Source organism: Stegostoma tigrinum, chromosome 24 (assembly GCF_030684315.1).
Source record: "Stegostoma tigrinum isolate sSteTig4 chromosome 24, sSteTig4.hap1, whole genome shotgun sequence".
Lineage (NCBI taxonomy): Eukaryota > Metazoa > Chordata > Chondrichthyes > Orectolobiformes > Stegostomatidae > Stegostoma > Stegostoma tigrinum.
Window position 1 is genome coordinate 33,948,423 of NC_081377.1, and position 15,839 is coordinate 33,964,261.

A 15,839-nucleotide genomic window follows, 5' to 3' on the forward strand; every position below is an offset into this window, starting at 1 on the left:
TACTCTCTTCCACCCTCTTCCATCGGGCAAAAGATACAAAAGTTTGACAACACTACCAACAGATTTAAGAACAGCTTCTTCCCTGCTGTTATCAGACTTGTGAATGGACCTCTCATGTATTACTGTTGATCTTTCTCTAAACCTTCTCTGTAACACTATATTCTGCAGAGATAGTAGGAACTGCCGATGCTGGAAAGCCTGAGATAACAAGGTGTAGAGCTGGATGAACACAGCAGGCCAAGCAGCATCAGAGGAGCAGGAAAGCTGACATTTCGGGTTTGGACCCTTCTTCAGAAAGTAGCTTTCCTGCTCCTCTGATGCTGCTTGGCCTGCTGTGTTCATCCAGCTCTACACTATATTCTGCATCCTGTTTTATTAACCTCATGTACTTATTTAAATTGTAATTTGTCTGTTTAGCATGCAAAACAATATTTGTCACTATATCTCAGTACATCTGTCAATAATAAATCAAATCAAATGATATTTTCAAATCAAAATTTATCTTAGTTGAGCTAGGGCGTTGGAATGGATAAACATGGAATTAAAATAGCAGGGCCATATTGAAAGGGAAATTGGCATATATATTAATCAGTCTAACTGACCCTGAAATTAACTCAATCACATAATTAAACAAATGGTGTCATCTTTAAAGAGGTACATAGTCCTGTAAATAACTTTGACTGCATTAGTTTATGGAGTCCTTGGACCTTACTCATGTAGTACTTATGATTCAATTTCTTCATTTCTGAGGTCACACCTGATTACATTAGTGCAACTTAATTAAGACAGATTCTACAATTACAAATAATAAATGAGTCTCATCAGTTTTAAAGACAAGAACAAACCCAACTTGAACAATTAAAAAGAAGAGTCTATAATTGCAGAAATCTTAATTAATAACAGAAGATGCTGGAAATGCACAGCAGTCAATCAACACCTGAAAGCAGAAGCAAAGTTACTACTTCCAATGGAACCCTTCATCAAATTTCCCTTTCAAAATTTCCACTAGAAGTGTTAATTAGCCTTTGCTAAATGGAGAATGAATAACATGTTTTTATGATCAGCTGTCAACATACTGTACCTTGCTGTTTGATTTTTGTCTTGCCAATGCAGATATTCAACCCACTTTCAAGTAGGATGTTTCTCTCAAAACCATTAGCCCTGTAGATGGCAATCATACCACACCAGCTTTAATAATCATTTAACATATGGTTACTATTCCAGCTGGTTAGTGCACAAAATATTCCCAGTCCTGAAGGCCCCTGTCACTGACTATGAGCAATCTTCCCGAGTCACTTTGTTGAGAGTTTCACAGAATCTCTGGGCAAATATCATAAATAGACCTTTTCTTTGGGGTCTTTTACTGATTTTATGGTGTGGGACCAGAGCAGTAACTCTGTAAAATGTCAAGGCCATAATTGTCCAAAATACCCACCAGAATTCATGAAACACAAAGAGAAATTGCTCCAGAAACACAACAGGTCTGGCAGCATCTGTGTGAAGAAAGCAGAGTTAATACTTTGAGTCTGGTGACTCTTCATCAGAACTGTTCACAGCTAGGAAGAAGTGGTATTTATGCAGAAAGTGTGCAAGGTTGAGGGGAAGCAGATAGATGGAGATGGAGACCAGGCAGTCAGACAGAGAGAGAAGAAAGGGGTAGGTAAACTAAACAGATAATGCATAGCACACCAGCACAGAAATGCTGAAAAAATGATAATAAGAGCTAAGAGTGGGAGAAAATTGATCAGCTATACTGAATGCAAGCCAAATAATGTGATAATGCTTCTAAGTGTACCTACAAATAGGTGACTGTGCTAAAAGCAGCCCATATGTCATAACAGAACTGTGAGTGAGGGTGGGTAAAACCATGGAAGGATTGAATCAGGCTCTAAAGTTAGTGAACTTGGATCAAAAACAGAAGTTACTGGAAAAACTCAGCAGGTCAGGCAGCATCTGTGGAAAAAAAAGTCAGAGTTAATGTTTCGGGTCCAGGGACCCTTCCTCAGAATTGATGCTGAGTCCTAGACTCTCAAGGATTCCCAAATGGAAAATGAGATTGTGTTCTTCAAGGTTGCACTAAGGTTCACTGGAATATTGCAGCAGGCAGGTCTACATCTGAAATGTTGGCCAGGAAACATGCAGTGTATTGAAGTGGCTAGCAACTGGAAGTTCAGGGTCATTTGTGCATACAGAATATAGGTGTTCTGCAGAGCAGTCACCCATCCTGTGTTTCATCTCCCCACTGTAGAGGAGACAACACTGTGAACAGGGAGTACAACAGACTGAATGAAGTACACGTAACTAACTGCTTCACATGGAGGGTATGTCTGGGGCCTTGGATTATGATGAGATAGGAGGTAAATGGGCAGGCATTACACCTGTGATTGCATGGGAAGATGCTGTGCGGGTGTGAGATGTTGAGACCAGGGTACGAGTGGATCAGCGTGTCTCAGAGGGAACAGTCCCTGCAGAATGCTGACAAAGGGAGAGGATGGCAAATGTGTCTGATCTTTGGAAGTGATGAAAATAGTGTCTTATAATCATTTACTGCCAGAGAATATTGTGCCAAGAAAGTAGGGCCTAAAACATTCTTACGGATTAAAAGTAACAAATATTATAAGAGTGACATATTAAGTTGTTTTCAATAGTGCATGCTCCTTATAACACAACTTGCATGTTTACTCAACATGGCCATCAGTTACTCATTCTTTCCTAAATTAAATCAACCAGTAAATCAGCTAAGTACCTCAATCAAGAGCTCATTACTCTGTTGTTATTGCACATCAAGAGGAAACATACTAATTAATGAGCAACTAGAATGTAGAACATGTGACCAGCAGCTATTGTGAGTCTAACTCACAGCAATGGCCGAATGAGAATTATCGCTGGACTGTTAATCCAGAGACCCAGGTCATGTTCCAGGTTTGAATCCTGCCACAGTAGATGGTGGAATTTGAATTCAGTAAAAAAATCTGTAATTAAGAGTCTAATGATGACCATGAATCCATTGTTGCTTGTCAGAAGAAAATCCCATCTGCTTCACTAATGTTCTTTAGGGAAGGAAACTGCCATCCTCACCTTGTTTGGCCTATCTGCTCTGTCTCTCGTCATTGCTTACCATTCTCACTGCCAGACCTCCAGAATGTAGACAGAACTTCCACAATTATGGTAAATCCAATGAAAAAGTTACTTAGATGGCAAGAACTGCAGATGCTGGAGTCAGAGATAGCAGAGTGTAGAGGTGGAGGAACACAGCAGGCCAGGCAGCATCAGAAGAACAGGAAAGCTGACATTTCAGGTCGGGACCCTTTGTCAGAAATGGCTTAGTTACTCAGAATAAGTCATTTAGTAGTGTCAGGAAAACAGCTACATCCCTTTCAACTAAATTCATAATTAACATAGCCCTGAGAAGCTAATTTTGTATCCTGGAATATAAAGTTTCTCCATACACAAAAATGCACTCATTTAAAAAGACACTTTTCTCTTTCTTGAAATCTTTAGTTTAGCATCGACCTAATTTAATCATAATTTATTTTGGTGCCTGAAAATTTAAATTGTGATTTTAACTTACTCACTAGCTACATGTCGATAGCTCAAGGCTATCTGCTGCTACCCCTTGACTTGTCACCAAGTTTAAACTGTTGTGAACAAAAGGCTAAGCCATGCCACAGAAATAGCTTCTGAGATTATTGGCAAGTACTCTGGTTTTGATGTAGATCGCAACAGTTTGGTGGCAATGTGCCTGAGGGACTACTACTGGCTCAGCATTGTTAACCCAAATAATAACTGAAAGAACTGTGGATCTTGTTAATCCAAATAGTATTCTGTACCCTCCGACACTTCAGTAGTCGGACATGTACTGGTTGACAATTTTATTTTTGATTTAAACACAGCATTGAAACGTAAGGAGTAAAAATGAAAACAATGTTGAGATTTTAAGTAACATTTAGATAAAATTTAAATACATTCAGCATTTAGAAATGACTGATCAGTATCTCACAGCATTTTCATCACTTTCGCAGTTTTAAAATGATCTCGTCCACAACAAATCACCAAACACTCCTCTTGCTGTCCTTCCCATGCAGTCACCGAGGGGGTCTTCCATATGTTAGATAGTGTCTGTCATTGATTGTTACAAGTGTTTCCTTATTAATGCGAGCTTTCAAGGATCAATGAGTACAACTGTAAGAGTCAGTATCGATTTGATGGGCCAAATGTGGTGCAAAGACTCTGTGACAACAGATGGATTCCTCACAGCTTCTGCACATGGACCACTGGGCAATATTCCAGCCATTCAAACACCATCACTGGAATGAAGTATTCAAAACGAGTCTCCCACATGCAACCATCATAACTCCACACAGACCGAGACTTCCACACCACTGGAGAATTGATTAGGGCCACTATCAGCTTATGCTGGACGTTGCAGTGATCTCATGGCAAATTTGGAACAATGATTTCTATGCTCTTTGCTTTAATATATTTATTATATAACAGTATAGCCAGTGCCATTATGATTAATACACTGCCTGCAATAGTAATTAGGAGAAGTGTGCTGGCCGATTTTGACATCGAAGTGCCATATTCTGAAAACAGAAATTTAAAAAAGAGAAAAGGAGAGTTTTATTCATTGAGTATAAGGAATCACAAAAACAATATACCATAAAACCGAGGCAGAAAGTGCTGCAAGAATTCAATAAGTCTGGCAGCATCTATGGAGACAGAAACCAAGTTAACATATTGAGTTTGAAAATGACTGTCTCTCTGATGAGAACAGGCTTGGTGACTTTCTCTAGCACTTTGCTTTTATTTCAGATTGAAAGCATCTGCAGCATGTTGCTTTTAATTCTTCTTCAAAAACAGCCTGCATTAATTTTGAACACAGCTTACTGGTGGGTAGTTAGCATTAGAATGATGAGAATCAACAAATTATTTAACTACTCCATCTGATATTAAGGGTACCATGCAGGGAAGTTTCCTTTCCTTTTTTATTTTGTAGACTAATTTTCCAAAATAATAAATTGTGACTCAATCTTTGACCATAATGCTGGGCTCAACAGTAATTGTGGCTGGTGATGCATGCAGTTGCAAAGCAATAAAACTGTCAGCTGGGATGCTTCTAGTGTGACATATACTGTGTAGAAACGCTACATGATTGAATTTGAGAGTACTATGATTGCTATTCAGAAAATATTCACTCATCATTCGACTATTAATTAAATCTGGCTTATTATCATTAATTACCAAAATACAATATGTTCCATTTGCTTATTGGTATCAAGAGATAAGCATGAAGGGGTGAAAAAGTGGAGGCAAGATACGTTTGGATTCCTTGATCTGATATGGGGGGGGTGGTCCTAACCCAATTAACATCCCAAAGATATTTTTAAAAATCCTTAAAACCTCCAGTGCCTTCCTAGATCTGTTCATGTGCTCAACGTATGCTACATAAGCTGCTAACAGTTGGAATAACAATACCTGATATGACAAGAACATAAGAACTAGGAGCAGGAGTAGGCCGTCTGGCCCTTTGAGCCTGCTCCGCCAATCAATAAAATCATGGCTGATCTTTTCATGGACTCAGATCCTCTTACTCGTGCTCTCACCGTATCCCTAAATTGCTTTATTATTAAAACAAAATCTACCTTGGCTTTAAAAATGTTTACTGAAGTAGAGTCAACCATTTCACTGGGCAAGGTATTCCATAGATTAACAACCCTCTGGGTGAAGAAATTCCTTCTCAATTCAGTCCTAAATCTGCTCCCTCTAATTTCGAGGCTATGCCCTCACCTGCCAGTGAAAACATCCTCTCTATTTCTATCTTATCTATTCCCTTCATAATTTTATATGTTTTCACCTGCCAGTGAAAACATCCTCTGTATTTCTATCTTATCTATTCCTTTCATAATTTTATACGTTTCTATAAGATACCCCCCTCAATCTCCTGAAAAACAACTGGCCTATGTACTCTGGTGACTGATTCTGTAATTACACCCAAGCAATGACATGTAGGAGTGTTATCATAGCCTCAGACCTTCAGGAGAGACAAAAAATTGGTGAGGATAGAAAAACAAAATCTTACCTTCAGCTTTTAAAGTAAATGTCCTCAAGATGGTTTGATTGACAACCGCATTTCTTAAAACAAATGTATAGGTTGAATTGTTCTCTATTTTGTTGATTTCCATGGTGCTTTGGACTGTGTACAGTCCATCAGCATCTTGCCAGTAGGAAGTATTGGACAAAACGGAAGCATCTTTGTTGTCTCCAAAGTACCAAGAAATATCAGCCTTAGGGTAGCCGCTAGACTCAAACATTAAACTGGTGCTGGATGATTTCTGCTTGATGATTAGCCTTGGCTCACTGTAGAATGCTGTGTAATTCAATCAGTCAAGATTAACTTCCTCAGTAATAAATGACACAACTATTGCCTTCTGCAATAGCCCTCTAAGTCTTGCAGGCAGTGTGGAAATGTTATAATGCTATTAATGATGATGTGCACTGTCTCATGCAGAATGGAAGTTAGCATTGCTTAAAGCCAGACCTCTCCTCTAAAGAGTGAGTTGGATTCTGCCTGGTGACTCTGCACACACCATACCTCAATGGTGAGATATATCAAAACCACAATGAATAGTTATTCACTCAGTGTGCATCATTCCCAATTATCCTGGCAGGATAATTTTGAACAAGGGTTTATTTTGAATTTGGATCCTGATGAACTAAGCCAATCACTTTCACAGTCTCTGGCAGTCCCATCCTTACCTAGGTCTATGGCTGTAGATCCAGTTCCAAGATGTGGCAACATTCTTTGTGTGTTGCACAACAAGCACACTGCTTTTGGATTAGGTCAAAGGCAGAAGAAATGCTCACGGAAAGCCTTAGGAATATAAACCATCTTCCGTGCCATTCCTGCTGAATTAGTGGCTCAGTGGTTAACGCTGCTGTCTCACAGCGCCAGGGACCCAGGTTTGATTCCAGCCCAATGTGACTGCCTCTGTGGAGTTTGCACATTCTCTTTGTGTCTGTGTGGGTGGCCTCTGGGTACTTCACTTTCCTTCTACAGTCCAAAGATGTCCAGGATGTGTGGATTGACTGTGCTAAATTGCCCACAGCGTGCAAAGATGTGTAGTCTAGATGGGTTAGCCATGGGAAATGCAAGATAATGAGTCTGGGCGGGATGCTCTTCAGAAAGTTGGTGCAGACTAAATGGGTCGAATGGCCTCCATCTGCACTGTATGAATTCTATGAGTTGTAGGTCATGCTTGCATCTGGAATCCTTGCTGAATGTGCAGCCCATCAACATGCATGTGTAGTAACAAAAGGACATGTTTCTGTATTGCTGTAACAGTAATTTTTAGATATGCAATACAACACAGGAACAGGCCCTTCGGCCCACTCAGCCTGCGCCAATTCCTACTTCTCACTTAAACCTGCTACTTCTTGCCCATACGCAGTTTTTATCCTTCTGTTCGCCTCCATTTCATGCGTCTATCAAGATATGCCTTAAACATTACTGAACTGCCCGCTTCTACCACCTTCAATGGTATTGCATTCCAGGCTCTCCACCTTAATTATGCCTTTCATAACTTTGTTGACCTCTGTCAGCTCACCCCTCAACCTCTGTGTTCCAGTGAAAACAATCCAAGTTTATCCAACCTCTCCTCATAACTAAAATGCTCCAAACAAAGAAACCTACAGCACAGGAACAGGCCCTTCGGCCCTCCAAGCCTGCGCCGATCAAGATCCTCTGCCTAACCTGTCATCTATTTTCTAACGGTCTGTGTCCATTTGCTCCCTGCCCATCCACGTACCTGTCCAAATATATCTTAAAAGATGCTAACGTGTCTGCGTCTACCACCTCCACTGGCAACACGTTCCAGGTGCCCACCACCCTTTGTGTAAAGAACTTTCCACGCATATCTCCCTGAAACTTTCCTCCTCTCACTTTGAACTCATGACCCCTAGTAATTGAACCCCCCCCACTCTGGGAAAAAGCTTTTTGCTATCCACCCTGTCAATACCCCTCATGATTTTGTAGACCTCAATCAGGTCCCCCCTCAATCTCCGTCTTTACAATGAAAATAATCGTAATCTATTCAACCTCTCTTCATAGCTAGCACCCTCCATACCAGGCAACATCCTGGTGAACCTTCTCTGCACCCTCTCCAAAGCATCCACATCCTTTTGGTAATGTGGCGACCAGAACTGTACGCAGTACTCTAAATGTGGCTGAACCAAAGTCTTATACAACTGCAACATGACCTGCCAACTCTTGTACTCAATACCCCGTCCAATGAAGGAAAGCATGCCATATGCCTTCTTGACCACCCTATTGACCTGCGTTGTCACCTTCAGGGAACAATGGACCTGAAAACCCAGATCTCTCTGATCATCAATTTTCCCTAGGACTTTTCCATTTACTGTATAGTTCGCCCTTGAATTTGATCTTCCAAAATGCATCACCTCGCATTTGCCCGGATTGAACTCCACCTGCCATTTATCTGCCCAACTCTCCAGCCTATCCATATTCTGCTGTAATTTCTGACAGTCCCCTTCACTATCAGCTACTCCACCAATCTTAGTGTCATCTGCAAACTTGCTGATCAGACCACCTACACCTTCCTCCAGATCATTTACATATATCACAAACAACAGTGGTCCCAGCACAGATCCCTGTGGAACACTACTGGTTATAGGTCTCCAATTTGAGAAACTCCCTTCTACTACTACCCTCTGTCTCCAGTTGCCCAGCCAGTTTTTTATCCATCTAGCTAGCACACCCTGGACCCCATGTGACTTCACGTTCTCCATCAGCCTGCCATGGGGAACCTTATCAAACGCCTTACTGAAGTCCATGTATATGACATCTACAGCCTTTCCCTCATCAATCAACTTTGTCACGTCCTCAAAGAATTCTGTTAAGTTGGTAAGACATGACCTTCCCTGTACAAAACCATGTTGCCTATCACTGATAAGCCCATTTTCTTCCAAAAGGGAATAGATCCTATCCCTCAGTATCCTCTCCAGTAGCTTCCCTACCACTGACGTCAGGCTCACTGGTCGATAATTACCTGGATTATCCTTGCTGCCCTTCTTAAACAAGGCGACAACATTAGCAAGTCTCCAGTCCTCTGGGACCTCACCCGTGTCTAAGGACACTGCAAAGATATCTGTTAGGGCCCCAGCTATTTCCTCTCTAGCTTCCCTCAGTAACCTGGGATAGATCCCTTCTGGACCTGGGGACTTGTCCACCTTAATGTCTTTTAATATACCCAACACTTCCTCCTTCCTTGTGTCAACTTGACCTAGACTAAGCAAACATCTATCCCTAACCTCAACATCTGTCATGTCCCTCTCCTTGGTGAATACCAATGCAAAGTACTCATTAAGAATGTCACCCATTTTCTCTGACTGAGCACATAACTTCCCTTCTTTATCCTTAAGTGGGCCAATCCTTTCTCTAGTTACCGTCTTGCTCTTTATATGTGAATAAAAGGCTTTGGGATTTTCCTTAACCATGTTTGCCAGCAATATCTCATGTCCTCTCTTAGCCCTCTTAATCCCTTTTTTCAGATTCGGTCTACATTCCCGATATTCTTGCAAAGCTTCGTTTGTCTTCAGTCGCCTAGACCTCATGTATACTTCCTTTTTTCTCTTGGCTAGTCTCACAATTTCACCCATCATCCATGGCTCCCTAATCTTGCCTTTTCTATTCCTCATTTTCACAGGAACATGACTCTCCTGCACGTTAATCAACCTCTCCTTAAAAGCCTCCCACATATCAAATGTGGATTTACCTTCAAACAGTTTCTCCCAATCTACATTCCTCAGATCCTGCCGAATCTTGGTATAGTCGGCCTTCCCCCAGTTTAGTACTCTTCCTTTAGGACCACTCCTATCCTTGTCCATGAGTATTGTAAAACTTACAGAATTGTGGTCGCTATTTCCAAAGTAGTCCCCTACTGTAATATCAACCACCTGGCCGGGTTCATTCCCCAGCACCAGGTCCAGTATGGCCTTTCTCGAGTTGGACTACATACATATTGCTCTAGAAAACCCTCCTGGACACACCTTACAAATTCTGCTCTGTCTTGCCCCCTAACACTGAGTGAATCCCAGTCAATGTTGGGAAAATTAAAATCTCCCATCACCACCACCCTGTTTCTCCTACACCTTTCCATTATCTGTTTACATATTTGTACCTCTATCTCATGTTCGCTTTTGGGAGGCCTGTAGTACAGCCCCAACATTGTTACTACATCCTTCTTATTTCTGAGTTCTACCCATATTGCCTCATTGCTTGAGTCCTCCATGGGGCCCTCTTCAGTGCGGCTGTGATATCTCTTTGACCATTACTGCAACTGCTCCACCCCTTTTACCTCCCTCTCTATCCCGTCTGAAGCATCGATATCCTGAGACAACTAGTTGCCAGTCATGCCCCTCCTTCAACCAAGTCTCAGTAATAGCAATAACATCATACTTCCAGGTACTGATCCAAGCCCTAAGCTCATCTGCCTTGTCTAGTACACTTCTCGCATTAAAACAAATGCACCTCAGACCGCCTTCCCTTTGTGTTCATCATCTGCTCTCCGACGACTATTCCCTTTAATCACACTGACTCCATTATCTAGTTCCCTACAGGCTTTCGTTTCTACCTCTTTTCTGTCCCATATTTGGTTCCCATCCCCCTGCCACATTAGTTTAAACCCTCCCCCACAGCATTAGCAAAAGCACGCCCAAGGACATTGGTCCCAGTCCGGTTCAGGTGTAGACCGTCCAATTTGTAATAGCCCCACCTTCCCCAGAACCAGTCACAATGTCCCAAAAATCTGAACCCCTCCCTCCTACACCATCTCTCAAGCCACGCATTCATCCTAGCTATTCTTTCATTTCTGCACTGACTAGCACGTGGCACTGGTAGCAATCCTGAGATTACTACCTTTGAGGTCCTACTTTTTAACTTGGCTCCTAACTCCCTAAATTCTGCTTGTAGGACCTCATCCCGTTTTCTGCCTATATCGTTGGTGCCTACATACAGGCAACATCCTGGCTAACCTCTGCACCATTACCAAAGCATCCACATCCTTCTGGCAGTGTAGCAAACAGAACTGCATGCAATATTCCAAATGTGACCTCACTAAAGTTTTACGCAGCTGTAACATAATTTATCAACTTTTATATTCGATGTCTTGCCTGGTCTTAGGAAAATATAAAATAAAAGGGCCAGAGATCATAGAACCAGCCAAGAAGAATATTTGATGGGCAGATGCTTCTTGATCTGGTTCTAAATTATTTAGATAAAAGTAAAAATTGTGGTGAATATTGAGAATCACATTTTGTATTGTTTTTGGATGTAACCAGGGGAAAAAATTATAATCCCTCAAATGCTGTAAAAATCAATTTCTGAACTCACTTGTTCACTCCCTTCTCTAAATGAACTTTTAACAGGATCAGGTGGAGGATGGGGCTCACTGACTGCTTACTTGAATGTACTGGAGTAGTGTTTAAACAGTTTAATTTCGGTTCGCTCATTCTCTGTACCTCTAGTTTTAATTTTAACATTATTATGAATTTATACATAACGTTTGAATGAATGAGCAATGAACCTGAAATGAACTTTTGTATGGGCAATAAAGTGAGATTACAAGGGTTCTTGTGGTGCAGTTGGAGTGTGCCTACCTTTGAGCTGGGCAGGCCTAAATTCAAGTCCCGCCTACTCCAGAGGTGTGTCGTATCATCTTGGAATAGATTGCTAAGAGAATGCTGAAGTGAGATTGGATTACACTACAATGGCCTTTTACTCATTTGCACTTCGCAAGCAAGCAGGATGTTTTGCTGGTGACAGAGTCCCTACAGTGTGAGAAGTGGCCATTGAGCCCATCAGGTCTGCACCGACTCTCCGAACAGCATCCCACCCAGACAGCGGCCCCCATCCTATCCCTGTAACCCTGTGTTTCCTATGGCTAATCCTGCTAGCCTGCACATCCCTGGACACCGCAGGCAATTTAGCATGGCCAATCCACCTAGCCTGCACATCTTTGGACTGTGGGGGGAAACCAGGGTGCCCAGAGGAGACCCATACAGACACAGGGAGAATGTGCAAACTCTGCACAGATGTTGGCCAAGAGTGAAATTGAGCCTGAGTCCCTGGTGCTGTGAGGCAGCAGTGCTCGCCACTGAGTCACTGTGCTGCTCCATACACAAAATGGTACTTTCAGGTATGATGTGAAAAAGAGAAACATGTTATGCCTATTTACCTGCAAGAACAACAGTAATTATTCCTTCACCACTTCCAGATGCATTGCTGACGTAACACTGGTATTTTCCACTGTGTTTTAGCTTTACTCCTTCTAATCTTAGGGAAGCATTTCCACGTTTAAACTCTTCCGGGAATAAACTTGTTATGCCGAAATAATTAGGATTCTGCTTCTTTAGCTGGTCTCTCCCATAATAGTAACTGTGGACAACCTGATTGGTGTTGGCAAGCTGCCAGTTGATAACTATGTTCTTCAAAGGTGGCTCCTCAGTCACAGTGAAATTGCATTCCAGCATGACAACCTGGTTAAGGATAGCTATTACTTGCTCTTTAGGCATTAGGACTTTGAATCCCTCTGTAAATTAAACAGGATAAATAAAATGTCAGCAAATCTGATACAAAACCAGAAAACACTCAAGGAATTCATAGCAACAGTTGTAATAAAAAGCCCTGCATTTACAGAAGAGGTATTAGATGGGCCAACTCCCTCCTGTCACCACTAAGATTTTTACCATGAGCCGTCAGAACAAGTCTCTGCTGTGGAGCTGGCCGAGATCTCACCTGTTTCGACACACTGTGCTTAACAAAGCTCATCCTGATCCCCTGCCTGCTGGTCCTTGGCAAAATTCCTGGATTTACCCCAAAGCATTACCCATTGCAGAGTTTGCCAACTCTAACCATGTCCCTCTTCAAAACACTCAGCTCTTGCACAAATACAAATGGCACCACCAGAGAGATTACTCAACCACAGACTTGCAAGTTGTTGATGGTCCCCTACAATTGCAGTGGGTGTTGTGGAGAGCTCTAGTCTCCTGCTGAACCCATGTTCAAATGTTTAAGAGATGATATTGACTCTGCTGCTAAGGGGTGGCAAGGTGGCTCAGTGGTTAGCACTGCAGCCTCAGGGCCAGGGACCCGGGTTTGATTCCACCGTCGGCCAACAGTCTGCGTAGAGTTTGCACATTCTCCCTGTACATGTGTGAGTTTCCTCCCAGTACTCTGGTTTCCTCTCAGTCCAGAGATGTGCAGGTTTAGGTGGCTTGGCCATGCTAAATTCTCCGTAACATTCAGGGGTATGCAGGCTAGGTGGGTTAGCCATGGTTGAAAGCTGCATGTGTGGGAGTGGATCTGGGTGGGTTGCTCTTCAGAGGGGCAGTTAAACAAAGACCTGGAAGGATTCCTAATTCCTTTTCTCCAGGAACTGCCTACAGCAGCCACCTGAGCAGCTGGCAGACAATCGTCAGAAGTGAAACTTCCTCTAGATAGCAACAGGCTCAAGACAATTAATGCGGATTCATGATAAAGATAAAATCAGGTCAGTTGGGGTGGGTGGAATAATTGGAAACAGTTGGCCAGATCAAAAAGCAGAATAATATTTGGAATCATAACTAGTTCGTGTTGACTTAAATTAGAAAGAACATTCTAACCCAAAAATATCCACGTTTTAGTCCTCACTGTATCTCAGATGCAGACCATGGAGCATTGTTGGCCACAAAGTAGAGTTTTAATCAATGCTCCCATTAACTTACCATTGACGAGTGCAGACCGAATTCCAGCATGGTTAGCACACTGAAGGTGTTGTGGTATTATGGTGCAATGATTTTGGTCCCTACCTCTGAGCCAAAAACTCCAGGTCAAACTCCCCTCTCTCCAAAATTAGAAGGGGGTGCTCACAACATAATGATAAGCCTTCCAATACACTAGCCAAGTGTGAGTGAGTCTGTTTTTCAGCGACAGCCTTGAAACTACTGCTCCAGGAGAAACAAGATGTGGAACACACAAATGCATGCGTGTTCAGGTATGTAGTGCAGAGGGAGGCAATTTGTCCAATCAAGTTCATACGAGCTCTGTACAAATACTGACCAATATCAAACAGGAAAAGCTAAAGTTAAGCAATTGATGACTTACTACTTAATGCCAGTCGTCCCCACAGTACAAGAAAACTGAATTGAGAGATCTTTTGCATCGCTGTTCACTTTGCAGAGAAGCTCCTTTAAGAAAGAAATATAAAATATGGGAATAAAGAACGGTAATTATTAAATGCGCTGACAAACATTAATCAACAGAAACTTTCCCAAGAGTCCAATCTACAGTTGTGAACCTTGAAAATGAATCACAGATGGTTACAACTCAGGAGGAGGCCATCCAGTCCATCCTGTCCCTGCTGGCTCTCTGCAGGAGCAATTTGCCTGGTGTCAATTCCTGGCTTCTTCCATAGTCCTGCAGATTCTTTCTTTTCCAATCCAATTCCTTCTTGAATCTTTGATTGAACTTGTGTTCTCCACATTAAGGCAGGACATTCCCAATCTCTATGTGTGGAAATTCCTCCTCATGTCTCCGTTTTATTTTTCCGCCAATTACCTTAAATCTATGTCCTCAGCTCCTTCCACCAACAGAAACAGACCTTCCCTGCTACTCTGTCCACAGCCCTCTTGATTTTGGACTCTGCTGTCAAATCTCCTCTCAAACTTCTTGTAACCAAGAAAAAAAAGGCCCAACATTTCCAAACGTCCTACAAAACCAAGAATGGTTCATTAGCCACCATTTCTGCCACCTCCAGCGAGATACTACCCTCAGACACATATTCCCCTCCCCTCCCTCGCCGGCCTTCGGCAGGGACCATTTCCTCTGGGGCACTCTGGTCCAATCATCCCTCGCTCCCAACACATCCTCAAAGCTTCACAGCACCTTTCCCTGCTAACCAGCAGCAAAATGCTTACCTTCTGGGTGAGTGATAATGGGAACTGCAGATGCTGGAGAATCCGAGATAACAAAGTGTGGAGCTGGATGAACACAACAGGCCAAGCAAGCACCACGCTTTTGTGCTCCTGAGATGCTGCTTGGCTTACCTTCTGGGGCCGGTTTCGTCGGGATCGAGCACGTTAATAACGCCGGGACGCTGCTTGACTGCAGGAGAATGACGGTGTGAGCTCATATTGCGCTGTTGCGGCTTTAAGCTTATCGCTGACGCAGCTATGTCCCTGTAAACCGTGGGACGTTCCTCTTGACAACGGAATCCATATCAAAACAAAACACATCTCCCTGCTGCACCCAGGGGACAAACTCCAATCCCGATCAGTATCGCCAGATGCAGCTCTGAATATACAGCCCAGACCGAATTGCAGTGAAACTGACGATTTAGCCCTTATAATTGGTTAAAAAAAACTCTGGCGATTTTGTCATTCATTCTGCGTTCCATTTCTTGTCAGGAATGAAACAATTCGGCTGTTCCTGGGAAGGCATCCCAGGATTCAGCCAACCGAATCCCTTTCCCAACTGCGTTCTTCAAATTCAGGGACCACACATGTACACTGTACTCTCTGTTGCAGCCTCGCCAGCACTCTAGAGGCAGCTGTGACAGTGTGCAGCTGGAGGGGCACAGCAGGGCCAGGCAGCCTCATCTTCTGAGGAAGGGTCTCCGCCCGAAAAGTCAGCTTCCCTGCTCCGCTGATGCTGCCCCGGCCCGCTGTGTCCCTCCAGCTCCACACTGTTCTCTCTGACTCCAACGGCGGCAGTTCTTACTAACTCTATAGACGTCTTGTTTGTGATAGAGTATGCTTCCAACGGCCTTCAATTCCCAAAGATT

General features: G+C 42.8%; 2 protein-coding genes across 3 annotated transcripts in view; one reads left to right on the plus strand and one right to left on the minus strand.

The window, feature by feature from the left end:
- The window catches only part of LOC125464837 (F-box only protein 39-like), an 84,020-nt gene that overhangs the window by 24,732 nt on the left and 43,449 nt on the right, over positions 1-15,839 (plus strand). The window lies entirely within an intron of this gene.
- On the minus strand, positions 3,866-15,660 carry LOC125465055 (CD276 antigen-like). Of its 2 annotated transcripts, none has more exons than XM_048558133.2 (5): positions 15,103-15,660; positions 14,162-14,244; positions 12,255-12,608; positions 6,083-6,370; positions 3,866-4,586 (listed from the first exon to the last, which is right to left on the minus strand). In XM_048558133.2, exons 2-5 carry the CDS (start codon positions 14,217-14,219, stop codon positions 4,435-4,437), a joined length of 852 nt encoding a protein of 283 aa, XP_048414090.1. In that variant the 5' UTR covers positions 14,220-14,244; positions 15,103-15,660; the 3' UTR covers positions 3,866-4,434. The 2 variants fall into 2 exon arrangements, with proteins under 2 accessions (XP_048414090.1, XP_048414089.1); XM_048558132.2 differs by having other exon boundaries at positions 14,974-15,660.

Bases quoted from the DNA above. Each gene is read 5' to 3' on its own strand.
- LOC125465055 (XM_048558133.2), bottom strand. From the start codon at position 14,219: ATGCAAAAGATCTCTCAATTCAGTTTTCTTGTACTGTGGGGACGACTG. The intron at 12,609-14,161 runs GTAAGTCATCAA...TTTAATTTACAG, and splicing joins GGGACGACTGGCATTAAGTA to AGGGATTCAAAGTCCTAATG. The intron at 4,587-6,082 runs GTAAGATTTTGT...TTCTGTTTTCAG, and splicing joins ATTTACTTTAAAAGCTGAAG to AATATGGCACTTCGATGTCA.